The sequence below is a fragment of the Spea bombifrons genome, chromosome 2 (genome assembly GCF_027358695.1).
Source record: "Spea bombifrons isolate aSpeBom1 chromosome 2, aSpeBom1.2.pri, whole genome shotgun sequence".
Classification (NCBI taxonomy): domain Eukaryota; kingdom Metazoa; phylum Chordata; class Amphibia; order Anura; family Pelobatidae; genus Spea; species Spea bombifrons.
This window is the reverse complement of record NC_071088.1, coordinates 111,627,640-111,645,779: the sequence shown is the minus strand read 5'-3', so window position 1 is coordinate 111,645,779 and position 18,140 is coordinate 111,627,640. Positions and strand designations below refer to the sequence as shown.

The 18,140-nt window shown below is 42.3% G+C and overlaps 1 protein-coding gene across 2 annotated transcripts; it reads left to right on the top strand.

Moving 5' to 3' along the window:
* The first annotated feature begins 8,046 nt into the window (after positions 1-8,046).
* Positions 8,047-17,511, top strand: PA2G4 (proliferation-associated 2G4). 2 transcript variants are annotated; one of them, XM_053455627.1, is made up of 13 exons: positions 8,051-8,250; positions 10,718-10,846; positions 11,849-11,954; positions 12,201-12,270; positions 12,418-12,510; positions 13,579-13,642; positions 14,113-14,191; positions 14,697-14,775; positions 15,276-15,409; positions 15,592-15,686; positions 16,018-16,145; positions 16,693-16,746; positions 17,157-17,511. In XM_053455627.1, exons 1-13 carry the CDS (start codon positions 8,163-8,165, stop codon positions 17,208-17,210), a joined length of 1,173 nt encoding a protein of 390 aa, XP_053311602.1. In that variant the 5' UTR covers positions 8,051-8,162; the 3' UTR covers positions 17,211-17,511. The 2 variants fall into 2 exon arrangements, with proteins under 2 accessions (XP_053311603.1, XP_053311602.1); XM_053455628.1 differs by lacking the exon at positions 17,157-17,511 and having other exon boundaries at positions 8,047-8,250; positions 16,018-16,207; positions 16,295-16,745.
* The last annotated feature ends 629 nt before the right edge of the window (positions 17,512-18,140 follow it).

Here is an 18,140-nt window from a genome sequence, read left to right as displayed (position 1 = left end):
TTTGATGTTTTAAGTGTGTTTTGTATGTAGGATGTGGAACACTGCCTGTGCATGCGCGATGCGGTAGCATCAAGGAAACGGTTGATTTGAGCACTTATCAGACACACGGCTGCCCAGAACTTCTCTGTATAGCAATCAGAGCCCTCGGACTTTGCCGAACAGTCATTTTTTGTTTTGTACATCCTTGTGTATATTTTTGTATGAACGTTGCTACTGAGAGTCTATTTTTCTACATTATTTTTGTACTGGACAGACACGCGTTAAGGGACATGGAAGTTCCTCACGGTCTCAGTGCTCTCCGGATTCACAGAAATTTTAATAAAATGCAATGTTTTAGAGTGAAAAGTAAAATCAACTTTTCAACTTGCCCTAGCTCCCCAGCTTTGGGGCCAGATGTATATGAAATAAAATGTATTTTCTATCTGCTTTGTAGTCATTGGCTTTCGTCATACTGTCCTCCTCGTTAGACGCCTGTTTACCTAACGGGGATAAATTATATATATATGTATATATATATATATATATATATATATATATATATATATATATATGTGTGTGATACCAATAGATAAAGTGGGCTGCAATTATCACACAACTAAGCGAAAAGTATAGGAGGCTGAGGCTAGAATATCATTATTCATAAAAAACATAGAATTTGATAGCAGGAGCTATTTGGCCATCTAATCTGCCACTTGGCTTTGTTCTATTTGTCTTAAATAGATTCTGACATCAGATTTGAACCATCTAGTCTGCCCTTTATGTCCTGATATAAGACTTAAATCAGTCCTTGTCTTAGATTCAGAATAACGTTATGCCCATCCCATGCATGTTCAAATTCCCTCACTGTATTAGCCTCTACCACTTCTGCTGGGAGGTTGTTCCATTTATCAACCACACTCTCTGTAAAGTAAAACTTGCTTACATTAAATATAATCCTTACATATGTGCTGCACTTTGAAATATCTATTTCTTTTACACCTCCGCTCTCTCCTCCATGCTATATAATATATAAAATATCATTGCATCCAGTAGTAAAAGCATCAAGTGACAACACTGAAAACAATAGTAACGGAAAGCAGCTGTTCTTCCTCTTTTCAATAAATACATGTCTTCGGTCCATCAGTTAAGTCAGTTTCTTAAACTCCTACTTTAAACCATAGAATGTGTCGCCAGATAAGAACCGTTCGGCACATCTAGTCTGCCCGATACCAATTAACCACACACTACTGTACCCGATACACACAACCTTGAATAATACTGCACTCGTAGATAAGTAAAAGTATGCATGTTCCCGGCACAGCTGTCTCATTTCAAGATATTCTCTGCTAATAAAGTCAGCATCCGGGTGTCCTACGTCACAGCACTACTGCTATGGTTGGTAAGTATCCCTCGTGGACAGATTCAATGCCTGATGCAGAATCGTTATAATTTAAACGAATAATCGTTTAATAATAAATAAAGAATTTGTCCACGATAGAAACTGCAGCTGCACTCCACCTCTTTTTTCCGACGATTCTTAGCACCGATTGGCTGCTTGAAACAGCCAGTAGCAGCATTCAGATGCCACTAATTTCAATTGATTGCGATGCCGCTGATTTCCATTGATTGCTTTGCAAGAGACTCTAGAAACAATATAAAGGGGGGCGCATTAGATACCACAGTCAAAACTGGGGGGGCATTAATAATTTCCACCATTAAATCATACCACTGAAAAAAACATATATACGGTGTATATGTGTTTGTGTGTATATATATCTCTTCTTAAAAGGGGTGGGACGAAAAGCTGAGGCACGGCCATTGGGCGGCGGCCACTTTGAATGTTGGACTGCCTTAGCCCAGACCTCTGATGAAGCTCTGAGGAGCGAAACATGTCAGGGGGGGCTATTTGTCTGAGTTTTTAATAAGCCTGGTCATAATTCAATTATTTCTGTTGTTAGGACTGCAGCCATCAACAGTATATATGATTTGATATTATTAGTGTTATACGACTGTTTCGTTTTTAGTTGTAACTTACCCTTGTCCCCGCTGGGGCATTATTTTGGAATTGTATTGGACTGCCTTACGCCCGGCCCACGGACCAGCCGGCCAAACGGCCCAGTATCCAGGTGGGCCAGTCCGGCCCTGCGGCATGGAATAGGTACGCTGGCCTCTTTAAAATAACTAAGTGTCCAGGGGAGCTCTTGGACCAGGAGCGTACCTTAAATATGTGGCACCCCCCACAGACACACACACACACTTTAAAACTGCATAGCTTTTATCGCTAGGCAAACATTGACAGGGGTACAGGATAACTCTTATCATTATATACTAAGGCAGACATTGACTGTGGTACAGCATAACACCTATCACTATATACCGAGGCACACATTGACTGGGGTACAGCATAACACCTATCACTATATACTGAGGCAAACATTGAAGGTGGTACAGCATAACTGTTATCATTATATACTGAGGAAAACATTGACAGTGGTAAAGGATAACTGCTATCATTATATACTGAGGCACGCACTGACGGTGGTACAGCATAACACCTATCACTATGTACTGAGGCACACATTTACGGTGGTACAGCATAACACCTATCACTATACATTGCGCCGGACATTGACAATAATGCAGCATAACCCCTATCACTATATACTAAGCCAAACATCAATGTGGTGTAGGCCTACCACTTCAGTGTCTGGCTTAGTATATAGTAGGGATGCACCGAAATGAAAATTCTGGACCAAAACTGAAAATTCAGCATTCACCTGGCCGAAACCGAAAATGACCCCCCACCTTTAAAAACAAAACCAAAAAACAACACTTTTATTAAACGTATATTTATTAAACCAGCATATTCCACAGCACTGTACACAGATGATTTGCTCTAAGTGACAAAGGGAGCAGATATTCACTGATATACCCCCTACTGCAGGCTCACCCCTGTGCTTGCAGGATACTTTACAAAACTTTGAAGATATACAGATATTCATTATCAGGGCTGGACTAACCCCAGAAGCCAAGTAGCCGCTGTCTCTAAAACTGTTCTGCTGATGGCTAATGTTTGCTATCCTGTATTTATCCATTTCTGGCTACTGTTTGGTGTCTGGATTAACATAAATGTGTCCAAACGTATGTGTTGCTAGAAAGTACGAACAACAATTCAGTATAGGGAATATATATGGGAAAGTAGAGGACACTATATATAGCATAGGAGTATTATTGTGAAGTGACGGTACCCTGGGTCAGATAATATTGGAAATATACCCTTTGCCGGGAATAGAGGGGTCATTATTGGCACAATTGCTGTAGGGACTGTGGGGGACCTGAGACTGTGGCGCCCCCTCCATTAACACACATTCAAATTCCTTGTTTTGGCATTTCTGATTTAATAAAGAAAAGTTAACCCAGAAGCCTGGCGCTCGGGCAGCCGCTTAGAATAGCACTATAGACAGGCCGGTGCTGAGACCTAAAGATCTAGCGTGACACATCAGATGTTCTGGGTAAAAGAGGGAGGACAAAGTGGCCACATTAGGGGAGAAAGAAGTCAAATCCATATGTCATGCCATAATTGATTAGAAAACATTATAGACAGCTAGAGAGTACAAGCAGTGCATATGAAGTGGCCGTAGAGCGTAAGGATCAGCGGCTTTAAAGACCCCAAGTCATTAGCAGAGTATGCGGTGAGCCACGTGGCCAGTATGTGCCGTTTCTCTGCATGGTTCGGTTGAAGTGAGAAGGTCTAGAAACATTTCATTTCACGATTTAAACTGTGCATTGTGCAGGGCAAACCCCTGCCAGACTGTCCTACAAGGAAGCCTCACTCATTCATCCACCTTGAGTGCCAGCAGGGCCGGCCCGACAATGGAGCCGAGTGGGGCAACTGCTCCAGACGGCACTTTTGAAGGTGCGGCACTTTGCCGCCCCAAGCTCGGCGCGTCTCCCTGTTCGGTCTCGGTACCGGCTTGTAATGCTGAGCGTCGGAGGATGACATCATTTCCGGCGCTCAGTATTACAAGCCGGCACCGAGACCGAACAGGGAGACTTGCCGCAGGAGTGCTGAAAGGTAAGTACAAGGGGGGGTAGGGTAGATAATAGGGAGGGAGGGAGAGTAAGGGTAGATAATGGGGGGGGCAGCAGGGACGGAGGGAGAGGAAGGGTAGATAATGGGGGGGGCATTTTAAACTTCGCCCCAGGCGGCATTTTGTCTTGGGCCGGCCCTGAGTGCCAGGGTCTTCTCCCTATGGAAGTCCGGGCCGACGTTAGACAGCAGCAGTTTACACTTTACTAGGGACATATATTGTGATTTATTTATTAAGCGGTGGTTACCATATAGGTAACTGTTACACATTTACACATACAGATATCATAGGAGTGCAGGACCCTGCCTGCCCGAGGGTGGGTTACAGCTTGTGGAAAGATGGCCGCTTTTAATAATCTTGTTAAAGGTAATAGGACGAGAGGGCCATAAACCATCGAACAATTATAGGGGAAGTCCCATGGAAAACCAAATATGTTGAGGGTTATATACAGTACTGTAGCTGAGCACAGGAGAAAACGCCCTTTATCTGCACATCTGGAGGCTGCCATCATTGATTATTCAATGGTTTTGGGTGCCTTTCTCTGCTTAAACACCATACTGAGCGGATTCTTTATGGCAACTGTCACGGCCAGGACTACTTGCCCAGCCGTGACTGTGTGGAGGGCGTGGGCATGAAGGGGTTAATAGCACCAGGCCTCTGGATTTACTAACTTCACCCCTTAACAAGGCATAAATTACACCAAATTAACCCCCAAATCCTGCCTGCATCCCCCCAGGTAGTCTGCCACCACTCACAATTTTGATACCGGATTCGTGAGAAATCCGAATTAGAACCTTTATCTCTCTCTCTCTATATATATATATATCAACCCACCCCGGGCAACCAACATATATATATATGTTGCCCCTAAATCAGACTCTGTTTCAAGAAAACACCCCTCTGACCACATGTCCAATTATATGACACCTTTTCCAAGAATTGATTCCCATCTTGATGTGCCAATAAGTTATGGTGGGGTAAAGGTGATGGAAACCCCTCCACTTAAGATAGGAATGGAATTCCTATAACTCAGGGTCCTTATCTGTTAGGCCATGAATCACCACAGGGGTCCTTTGGAAAGATGACACCTCTAGACAGAACAGATACAGAGGGCATGCACAAAGAAACACATTTAAATCAACCTCAAATGAATGCATTGAATGCTTAAACAAAGAAACTAACCACCTCTGCTGGGTTACCCTTCCATGCATCCACTATGAGTTAATCATGACAGCAACGACATGACTTTCACTGGTCAGAACGTCAAGCTGGGTGATTTTTACCATTAAGCAGTATGAGAAGGAATCAGGATGTTTGTTTAGTAGATTTGCCATCAATCATGCCAAAAAGTAAACCAGTGAAAGAAAAAGCACACAATCAACCCTTAATCCTTACAGTGACAGCTACGAAAGTTGGCAAAGTGGATGTCCACTGCCAGGTACCGACGGGTACATTGCTGCAAATTTCCTTTTCCCTGATCGGTGTAGAGGGAAGACCTTCTCTCACACAACAGGAAGGTTTTTTATTCTCCATGAGAGCCAATATGGCCCAATCACCAGTTTACCAGTGATAGCGTCCCAGCTGCAGCTTCAATGACAATGTTATCTTCAGGGTGCAGCATCCATCCTCAAATATGCCTGGAACATGAAACACATGGGGAAAAAATACAAAAATCCTTGGAAGATTTGTGGTTGCAAGGGCATACCTAAAATATTTAGCACCCAGGGCGGATCCTGTATGTGGCACCCCACACACACACGCAAGAATATTTATTTCACAAATTTGTAAACTGTATGTCAACTGGAAAAAACTAGGAATCCGAAAAAATAAATTATTAATGTATAAATAAATTTGTAAATAAATAGCATTTACTGAACAGATGTGGTACAAGCGGGGTCTGACATTGATAGCAGTGCAGCATTACCCCTATCACCATACGCTAAGCCAGACACCGACGTGGTAGGCCTCTGCCTCCCCATGCCACCGCTGCCCCTAAAACAGCCTGCCTGTGCCACTACTGCCCCTAAAAAAGCCTGCCTGTGCCACCGCTGCCCCTAAAACAGCCTGTCTGTGCCACTTCTGCCATGAAGCAGTCTGCCTGTGCCCCACTACCCCCGAAACAGCCTGCCTGTGCCACCACTACCCCCAAAACAGCCTGCCTGTGCCACTGCTTCCCCTAAAATAGCCTGCCTTTGCAACCGCTGCCCATGAAGCAGGCTGCCTTTGCCAACTCTGCCCCCTAAACAGCCTGTCTGACCCATTTCTGCCCCTAAACACTTCCCCCCAAAGTTATGAGGTGCACGTTTTTGGTTCACCTGTACAAATTTCCCAGCTTGAAACCACTTTACTCACACATGACTTGGGAGTCTCACATGAACACATAATGCTAATATACCACACATACGTGGTATCTGTGTGTTTGAGTTGTATTTTCTTTCTTTTTCCAGGTAGCCCAGGGTACAGAATCTATACCCAAATATGCCTGAAATATGAAAACGTGGGTTAAAAAAATTCCCTGTACTTGGAAGATGAATGGCTGCAGAGACTGACCTTGAAAGTTAAGAGGGGTGTCTGAAATCTTCAAGGCATGTTTCGATATCCCTTCAAGTCACACGGTTTGCATTTTTGGTTCAACTACGAAAATTTCTTGGCTTGAACCCGTTTTGTGCGCCCATGATTTGGGGGCATGTTGTGATTATGTAATTTAACACACATTAATATTATTTTATTATTCAGGAGAATTTGGAGATTCAGATATGATATACCGTATGTTATTTTTATTCAGTTAGCATCTGAGGAACACATCATTATTTAAATGCTGTATTTTTGGGTGTAAGAAAAAATTAGAAAGTGTGCTAAAAAATGCGTATTTCAAAATATTTTCTGACTCACAAGGTTAATAAAAGGTTAATAAAAGCTAAACCTGTGCATGTTATTGCCCTCGATGTGAACGTCCACAAAATATATACTTTTGTTTGTTCACATTGGCACATGCTACTAGTTTTACCATTAGTTTATAATTTGCACCGTATATATATATATATATAAGAAGGTATGTGTGTTTGATTCTGTGTGTGACTGTGTTTGTGTGTCACTGTGTATGTCTGTTTGTGTGACTGTGTGTGTAATGTCTGGTAATAGAGGAGTTAATTCTCTGAATCTACTCATGCCTGGTATTAGAGGGGTTAACATTCTATATCTACTCATGTCTGTCATGAGTGTATGTATATTATTAAATCTGAAATCAACATGGTTTCCAAGACTTCTTAATAATTAATATATATTAATATATATAAAATGTATTTTATCTGTATGTGACAGTGTGCATATGTGAATCACTGTATATATACCGTATATATATATATATATATATATATATATATATATATATACCTGTGTGTGTGATCTCATCTGCTTCAAAGTATGTCCCTGAATGGCAGAAAAAATGTGGTCACCCTAACAAACAGCATATTAATCGGTCTCAGATGTTGTGCCAAAAACCTAATAAATTTACAGAAACGTCATTAGTGACAGAACCACTTTTTTTTGTTGATAAATCAAGCCCAATATGTACTACCCAGTCCAACATATATTCTTCTATAGGCGCAGCATGGAGACTCCCAAAAACGGGCACTATGGAGTTATCCACGGAATGTTTGGAGGGGAAGGTTTGGGGCAAGTGCTGGCCTATAAACGCCCATGTCGGGATCCAGTAAGTGTGTAAATGCTGCAGTTTTGTCGCTGTCACTGAAAGTAAAGACCTGTCAGTCAGGATTATTCTCTCCAAGCCACCGTATTTCTAACACTCACCTGAGTTGCACTTTGTAATGACTAGGACACGCTGACTACAACTCCCGACATGCCTCGCACATGAAGTTAGCGAAGGCAGTCGGCTAACCGCGCGCTCCGCAGTCCGTGAACTGTGACTGTGGACTACGCGTCCCAGAGTTCATTGCGAGCATCCCGCCTGTCTCTCACCCCTTCAGCTCTGAGCTCCCGCCTCCAGCGCCCTCGTTCTCTCTCTCTGTCCGCCGCCTCCGCGCGCTGCAGTTGCCTGTGTCTTCTACGAGGGGTGAACCGCTGGTCTAGAACATGTCGGGTGACGATGAACAGCAAGAGCAGACCATCGCTGAGGACCTGGTGGTGACCAAGTACAAGATGGGGGGCGACATCGCCAACAGTAAGTGGCAGCCGTGGGTGACAGGGAGATAGTGTTTGTCAGTAATCCGAGTCCCCTGTGTACCGGGGAGTGCATGTGAGAAAGCAAGTCACTGCGCCCGTTCTTCGGGCCTTTACTAACTGGAGCTGCGACGAGGGGGGGTCCGGCAGGGCAGCTCATAACGTGCGGCAGGTGACGGGAAGGGATCAGAATATTTGAAGCACCGAGGTGACATATCAATGGTTTGTTCCGCTCCGCTTAACTCTTTAGTTGCGACTACGTTGCAATCAACTGTTAGGAAAAGGTTTATGGGTATGGGGGATGGGATCGCACGTGTCCCGCCTGCCATGTGCCTCCCCGGCACCCATACATATTTCAGGCCGGGGCACCCACGTGTCTTTGGAACCAGGCCTTCTGTATGTGGATTTTCGTAGAGCGCCAGTGGCAAGTGCTCGTTAACTCTGTATTTAAAGCCCGCACTCTCGCGGTGCAGTTCTTAAAAGCCATCATTTCTAACGCAATGAGCCGGGGTCACTTTGTGAAGGCCCTGCCTGCTCGGTATCGGTGAAGTAGAGAAGTTACAGCGGCCGCATGTCACGCCGCCGCATTGTGTGAAGTCGGACTTCCCTGTCACTGGGTGTACTTCTCCCGTGACTCACAAACAGCCTATTAAAAGCTGAAACCTCCTGCTCAGGTGTATTGGCGGAGATCATTGATGGAATCCGCCCCGGTGACAAAGACCAATGTAATATAATAACTCCTCTGGGACAAAGGGGTCTATTCACTAAGCGAAGAGTTGACAGAATTAGCGGACTGGCCCTAGGGCGCTTCTGCCACGGGAAGAGCTTGGCCCTGTATAATGCATAGTGAAATCCGATTTTATTCAGTATCCTTACACATTATACTCTGTACAGAATTAGCTCAGCCCTTCTTGCGGGGAAAACTGAAACCAAAACTCCCTTTGGAAAACAGTAGGATGTTCCTGTGGATCGGTGTAACTCGGTTTCAAATGTATTTATGGATCACGTTATGAGCTACTGCAAAGAGAAAGATCATTAGATATATTCTGATGTCTCCCTATGTATATATATATATTGCAGCACTGTGTATTCCATTAATGCAACATGTCAAGGAACTTAAACATATGTTCCCTACTGCAGTGGTAGCTTGTTTCTTATGATAAAAATCGGACGTCTGAAATCACACTTTAAATACTGCTGAGAAACATTTACTGAGATATGCAAAAGAGAGTGCATGAAACAAAGTGGAGAATAAACGTAGCATAAATACGACGCGCTGATCTACCTATAGCGCTGTCAGGCGTAGCTGTTCTGCGTTTCTGTCTGTAGTGCCCCGCGTTCATATGTTACACGCGTTATAAACATTGGTGATAATGTAGGTATAGATTTATAGATGGTTATTAAATGTCTCGTTGCAGCTGAGTATGAGTTAAGATAAATATTATTTGCTACTGTGTGGCAAACTTGAAGATCCTGTATAATAGCGACGCTTCTAGTCTTGCTTTTTACTGCCCCTTCTCACAAGGTATTGTTACAGTCTGAGCGCCTCTACAGGTTTCTTTCATGGATCTTCCCCTTTAAAGAGTTTGTGCCTCATAATAAAGTAGGGAGGACTTGGAGGGTAGCGGAGAATGTAAAACAAATATTTGCATCAAGAAAGAAAAGGTGGAAAGAATAAACAGTATTGCCGTTGTATGCAGACAAGTTGCGTTTGGTCATTAATGATAAAAGAGGAGGCAGAGGATGAGCTTCTATGAGTCCTCATTGAAACCGGCGGCGGGGCTTCTACTTTACATCGACTCGTATATAATATGTCCAAAGGCTAGTGAATGCAGCTCATGGACCGGTGGGAATGGCTCTCGGTGACTCGGCCGAGTTTGGCCGCTGGGTGATCTGTTTGCCGTGTGATTGTACCCTTTCCAGCGTTAACGTTAGAACCTGTGTAGCGTTGTTTACATGGCCGTTAACCTTGTCTTTCCTTCATGTTTGGCTGTCGGCTCTTGGCCATTAAAGGGACTTGTAAAGCCTGCCGTGTATCTTCTGATTTACAAACTGTAATGTTAGGATGCCTGCTAATAATATATAAACAGGAAGCCGTTTGTTAGTCATAGTGTTATTTGCGGCTTTGATTGGAGTCCATAAGTGGATGTTTATTAAAATCTCGGATATACCCCTTTACGTGTTTTGAATATGCGAGGAAACGTCACCTTAGAGTGGGCAGATAAAGTTCATCTCCCCCAAGGAGGCCATCAAAGAGCTTATTATCCTGGTACATAATAAGAATTCTTTCTTTACTTAACGTTATTGCATCTCCAAGAACAATCTTGCTCACGTATTGAATCTCCCACTCCAAAAAAGCCTAGTATTTAGCAAAACACTCTTCATCCCACTCGCTCCACAGCTTTGTGTTTGGAAATGTAAACTTCTCCCACCTGTTGATTGAAGGTTTTTTGTTTTCTTTTCTCTAGGGGTCCTCCGCTCCATGGTGGAAGCCGCAACTCCTGATGCTTCAATACTAACACTTTGCGAGAAAGGAGATGCCATGATCATGGAGGAAACTGGCAAAATCTTCAAGAAGGAGAAGGAAATGAAGAAAGGTAAAAAAAAAAAAGCCCTTCTGTAGCGCTGTCACTTATTTACAAAGAGCCGTAAATCACAGAATAACATGGATACGCCATAACGATGGGTATTCACTAAGCCAGGGTTTCACACGTTTCATCTTCGACCCAGGCCACATTATACAATATAAAGCTTCCAACGTGATTTGCTCATAGAAAGAAAGGACGTGGTACGCCTCAATACGTCTCATGTGTTTAACTATGCATTATGCAGGGCCACTCCAGCAGAACCCTGTTGAGGTGATCCTTTATAATGCATATTGTGCTCAGTAAGTTATAATGTCCAACTTGGCCTGCTGTCTCTAGTGAAGATAATGTGGGTTTTTTTTTGCTGTGTCAAGTGGTCCACCTGACACAGCAAAAAAGTTATATTCACTAAAATAGAGGCGACAGGTGAAGTTGTGACAAGGACCTTCTGTGTTTGGTAGTTAGTGTTCTCGGTGTCGCATGTCGTCTTTCTGCAAAGGCAAGAAAGTTACCCACTCTTTCGTTATGAACAACTGTGGGTGAAGCAGGTGATGCTAGAGAGATTATTCCTGAGCATCTTTTTTACGCATGGAGTCAGATTATTCACGATTGCAGATAAGACCCTTATGCAGAAACAAAGAAGCTGAGCTTCTCTAAAAATGTTACCACTATAGAAGGAATGTTTCTAGTACACACTAGTACAATGCGCATCTTAGTATGTTTTGCGTGGCCTCCTGCGTTGTACTACACGCTAATACAGGCATGCGTTTGTTCTGTATTTTCCACCTCCCCGTCTTCTTCAGTGCCCAAGTATACTGCTCTGTCATGACAGCTCCACTCGCTTACTTAGTTCTGTTGATTTCATATCTAAGGTGCGTGCGTTTCATGTTAGGACTCTTGCTATCTAGATAGTGTACAGTAAGATTTGTTTTATGTGTAGTACAATGCAATCTATGAAGGTTTATTTTTTAAAGACATTATCATAACGTCATGCAATGTCATTTTGTGTTCTAGGAATTGCCTTTCCAACAAGTATATCTGTGAATAATTGTGTATGCCACTTCTCACCACTGAAGAGCGACCAAGATTATCTTCTGAAGAATGGTGATCTGGTCAAGATGTAAGCAAGAACTGTTTTTACTTTAGCATACCCTTTAAACAATATTCCAGTTTCTTAGTTTAGTTCAAGGACCCTTGGTTATATGTTTCCCAAGAAGAAGCAGATGAAACCAGTGAGTGGCTGTGTCCTTCAAATGCTTGATTTACCAAATTAATATTTGCGTTTGGTACATTAACAACCATTACAGCTTGTTACACTGTTACACAGCCATCATTACACTGACACTCTTTATCTTATTAATTACAGTGACTTGGGGGTCCATGTGGATGGCTTTATTGCCAACGTTGCGCACAGCTTTGTAGTTGGTGCATCCAAGGTAAATTAGGAAGATTCAAAGTATGATCAAACTCCATGACCACCTGATCCCTGAATGCATGCTTGCATTACATGTGGACCTATGCAAATGTTAATGGCCAAGTTGTATGCCTGGAAGCTTCAGCTAATCTGGTCTTGTTATATATAGGATGCTCCGGTGACTGGTCGTAAAGCAGATGTCATCAAAGCAGCGCACTTATGCGCCGAGGCGGCTCTGCGCCTTGTCAAGCCAGGAAACCAGGTGAGACCATTTCATCTCTTTATTAATCAATACTTCCGCTAATGTATTTAGCCCTTCCGGCAGCACGATGACTCTACATACCTAAATTAACAACAGCAGAAAACATTGACTTGTTTAGGTTTTTATAAAATGCCTGACTTTTCCACTTTTCCACCTTCATTTGGGCCTGTTCCTTGCCCTTAATTTCATGATCGACTAGATTTCTCTGCCCCGGGGTGCAACACAGGATCACATAAGTGCTTGTTCTCCAGCCGCTTAGGGCCAATTAGTGAATATAATGCTTTTCTGCTCCTTTAGGTCTTTCTTGCACCTCTTAGACTCAGGAGTTTTCGATAAGTTGGAATTCGGGAAACAACTGAACGTTTGCGCTCTGTGAACCCTAGTTTACAACTGTGACTTTGTAATTTCTAAATTACCGTATTTATCGGCGTATAACACACACTTTTTTAACTAAAATTTGAAGCTGAAATCCTACCTGCGTGTTATACGCCGATAAATCCTAGAGCCAGTGGCGGAACTACCGGGGTCGCAACTGCGACCGGGCCCTGGAGTTCTGCCAGTCAGGGGGGGCCCAAGGGGTGCCGAGCGGTTGCTGAAGACGACCGCTCGGCAACTCTCGGGCCCCCCTGACTGACAGAAATCCAGGACTCCTCTGCTGGCGGCCGCCGCCGCCTGCCTCAGCCTCCGCCGCCTGCCGCCGCCTGCCTCAGCGCTTCAACTCTTGTGTTGGAAGCGTGAGGCGTTTGTCTCTGGTGCCGGCGCTCAGCAGTGAAGCGCCGGCACCCGAGACAAACGCCTCACGCTTCCAACACAGGAGTTGAAGGTAAGTGACCGGGATGGGGTTAGGGAGAGAGAGGGGAGATCCTGAGAAGGGGGGTTAGGGTGTGTGTGTCTTACTGTGTGTGTGTGGTTTCCCAGATAGCAGTGATTCTGATGAAGTTTTTTTTGTTCAGTTTTTTTGTTCAAAAATGGGGGTGCGTGTTATACACCAGTGCGTGTTATACGCCGATAAATACGGTATGTCATAGACTTCAGTACATCAAGTTTCTGTGTCTTATTTATTACCAGAACACACAGGTAACTGAAGCGTGGAATAAGATTACGCCGTCCTTTAACTGCAATCCTATTGAAGGTAAGAACAATCTTATTCTTTGATGTATAATATGAGCATTAAAATATTCTAATCGGGCTTTTGAATATTGACTCAAAGTCCAGGTATGTTTAAGGTTGCTTCTTAAAAAGGGTAATGGGTAAATGTGTAACAATATAGAATTGTGCCGGTGCATAGGAAGCACGTGGGATATTGATGGGGAGGGATAAGTGACCATGAAATCTGGAAAAGGTAGGGAACCAGGTTAATGCCTGAGCTAAGCACAGAACTAAGGGAAAGTGATGCATTTGGGTGGATTACAAAGTTTGGCGTTTAGGGGCTAACTTTTTGAAGGTAAAAAAAAGATAAATGCTCTGCCAATTAATATTTGCATGTGGCACGCGTTCTGTTTGGCGATCGTGTTTGGAGTATCTTTTTTAGTACCAGCTTAGAAAAGTTACACTTTCACATGGCTGTATCCAGGATATCTTATGTATTTTGTGTTTTGTTAGGGATGCTTTCGCACCAATTGAAGCAGCATGTTATTGATGGAGAAAAGACCATCATTCAAAACCCAACTGACCAGCAGAAGTGAGTTTGCTTTCTCTGTCTCCCCCCATTGGACCTTTTCCTCTCGTTCTATCTTTGTTGATTTAAAGACAAGCTAATCATGGATGGTTTCTAAACACAGATGGTTGGCATGGTAACAAACATGTTGCAAGTGGGTCACTTCTTGGTGGGCTATAGACCAAACAAGAGCATTGGTGCAGAAACAGGGTTTCCTGGGGTGTTAATGATAGATAATTGACCACTTTCTCCTTCGTGGTTTACCTATTTTAGAAATAATATAAATTAATGATATTTCTGTTTTGGAAAAATTAGACCCATTGGCATACAATTTCATAGTGCTGCCGATTGAGCGCCAATTTGCACAAATTTCTATGGAAAATAATTTATGGAACTCGCATTCTACGTATTAACTGCTATGTATTTCCAACTGGTGGTGATCGGGAGGTGGAAACTTGTATAGCATGTCAGCTGTAGAGTAACAGATCCGTTCATTCCTTTTAACCCTCTCATTACTGTCCCTTTCCAGGAAAGATCACGAAAAGGCAGAGTTTGAGGTCCATGAAGTTTATGCCGTTGATGTTCTGATTAGCACGGGAGAAGGAAAGGTAACTTATCAAAGGGTTAAAAAAAAAAAAACACTTATGTAACATGGCATTACACCATGAAGAAGTAGAATGCAATTTATTAATACATCTGGAAACCAGTACATATAAAATACAATAATACACTATTATCAACTTAGTGTCTCCTTGATGTAATATTTTTTATATATCACCATTCATTTATGGCATGCCACAATTTCTGCTTAGCGTGTTATGTTAATTGACCTCTGAGTTACATTGTAGTTTGTATGTTCACTTGAGTTTGTCTTTAGTACAATTGTTTTTGTTCAGTGGAGATATGGAAACATTTAACCCCTTAAGGACAATGGGCGGTCCCTAAACCCATTGAAAACAATGCATTTTGAGCCTGTACATATACGGGCTTTGTCATTAAGGGGTTAATTCATGTGATAGAGGAGGCCAGAGTGTTTGCAATGAATAAGCATAGTAGAAAAATCTGGATAAGGAGCCTCTGTTTCAGTCTCTTATATTTTCTCTTGTAGGCAAGGGACGCTGGACAGAGGACAACTATTTACAAAAGGGACCCCACTAAGCAGTACGGCTTGAAAATGAAAACCTCCCGTGCCTTTTTCAGCGAAGTGGAAAGACGCTTTGATGCCATGCCATTTACTCTCAGGTAAACTGCTACGCGGATGTGTCTGGTGATTAAAAGTTAACATATGTCCATTGCAAAAAACGTGAGAGGTGTCCCTGAAATCATGGAGATGTTAGCCTACCAGCTTACATGCAACACTATGCTGTACTAATTGCATTACTGTACCTGCCATGTAAAACCAGCTCTTTTCCATTCATTCACAGGGCATTTGAAGATGAAAAGAAAGCAAGAATGGGCGTTGTGGAATGCGCCAAACATGAGCTGCTGCAGCCTTTCAATGTACTATACGAAAAGGAAGGTGAGCTCGGCACAATTAAAGGGATGTTTAAAAACCTAATTCTAACAAAATATGCACATTCACTCTAATATTAGGATTAATACCCTATAAAGGTGTCAAAGCTTAGCAATGGTGGTGCACAGAGAACTTCCTCCAGCTACTCTTGTAATTGAGAATCCTAAAATGCAGCTTTTGGAGTGAGATGCGGATATATAGATAGATGTGTGTGTGTATATATATATTTTGAAAGTCGCATAGCAGAATTGTGCCTGCTCTGAAGAGTTTTGTCTTCTCATGTTGTGCTTACAAACCCCAAATCATTTGTGGCCCAACATCTTTGTTCTTGTGGCAGGAGAATTTGTGGCTCAGTTCAAGTTCACTGTTCTCTTGATGCCCAACGGCCCCATGAGGATAACCAGTGGACCTTTGGACCTTGACCTGTACAAGTCTGAATTTGAGGTGCAGGATGCAGAATTAAAGGTGGGTAAATTGTTTATATAGTTACTGATATGAGTGTAGCACAGGGATGGAATATGAATAGTGTTTCTCCTCCAGCAGAATATATAAAATGTCGCATCCACTAGAAATAAAGATTGACTTGCTATCACATGATCTACTTTAGTGAAAAGGGAAAGAGTTTTTACAAGCAGACTTTTTTTTATGAATGCAGATGATTAAGTTCAGTTAAGGTGCCTAAAGTTCAGTATCTTCTAAAGTCCAGGTTTAGGTTTAAAACAAGACTTATGTAGGTTAGTGCCCCTGTGTTCTGTATACATGACACAAGTTGAGTTTGTCTGCTGTTGCTATCTCTGCAGTCAACAGGTTGTTACTCGAATTTGCACTATTATCCTTGATAAGTCTGCCACCTGATAGAGCATAGAATGTGAGAGGGCATGTGGGCAAAGCAGACGTATGCAATACAGCTGATTCATTTGAAGAATTGCACATTTGTGTTAAGTGTGCTCTGCAGGTGCAATAACTGAAATGTAAATAGCTGGTTTTAAACAAGCGTGTTATGTATTTTCAGGCACTTCTTCAAAGTTCGGCCAGTCGGAAGACCCAGAAAAAGAAGAAAAAGAAGGTAATGGAACATAAGAAATTTAGTAAAATGTTCTTGGCCTTTACGGATTCTAAAAACCTTCCGTATCTTTGTTTTTCTAAACGTAGTTTTATTGCATCCCCCCCCAATTCTGAAGTCCTTGATGTCACATGGCATTATAATAGTGAAAGCACACTCTTCAGTTAATTACAGGTGAAGTTTTGCCTTTCGGTAACATTATTGGAGTGGCTTCATTGTTCATAAAGTTCTCTGATAGAAACGCACAAGAATATAATTATTACTTAAGTATTCATGAGATTAGATTTTTGATATTTCCAGTAATTTTTGGCTAGGATGACTTTTTTTTTTCTTCTTCTTTTTTCTTCTTCTTTCATTGAATTCTTGCATTTCTCCATGTGACATGCCCTCTAACTTTTATTTACACATTTCAGGCTTCTAAAAACGCAGAACAAGCCACTGCTGAGGATAATGAAGCAACCGACTGAGGGAAGACTTCCTTATGAAATGTTTGACTCCAACCTGCCACTTAATTTTTTTTAGTACCTGCGTTACTTTTGCCTCTTCCCCTTTTCTCCCAAACAGAACAAAAATGAATTGAAAGTCAAAAACAAAAAAGCATTTGTTAATCCCTTTTAAACAAGAGGACACATCTGTTTGGGGCTTCCACCCAGCACCCTTTGGATACAAACTTGGACATTGATGGAAGAGTGTTTTGGAATTCAAGTCAGACTACTTAACCAAAAGTATATATATATTACAAACAAAATAAAATCAGGCATAAAACCAGTCTTTAAGCCCATCTTTTTAAGTTATGTTTTGCAGGATTGGGACAACTCACCAATGTTTATACAATTACATTACTTAACACTTTAAGGTCCTTTTTAGTAAAACAAATGTAGCTTAAACAAGACTTTCTCCAGCGCACATGTTAGGCCATCTCAATACAGGTTGCAACCTCCAGGGTCCAGCCTTCAGCTTCAATGAGCAGCAGGTTCTTTTCTCTGCATTGGTGGCATATTCCCAGAATATTGGATCGTTCACCAAAGCAACACACAGGGATTGTATTACCTGTGCCATTTACACTTGAAGTTTGGCAGTGTGCTTCCTACTAGATCAATAAACAGACCAGAGAAATGTTTGTTACAGGTTGATTTAGATTTCTACTTTAACTGTTAACAATAGTGTTGGAAAAGCACATGAAAACTGTTGAATCTGGCATTTCGAAGTTTTTCTAACTTTTAGAACTTTTGTTTTTCTCAACCAGGTTTTTCTGGTTATTTTTTCACTAGAAGGTAAAACTAGAAGGTTTTAAGGCCACATGCCCATAGGTATTACAGTACTTAAACCTCCAGACATGTTGGTTGCCACAGTGCCATCAGCACCTTTTGACATGATTTTCAAGATAGCACTTGAAT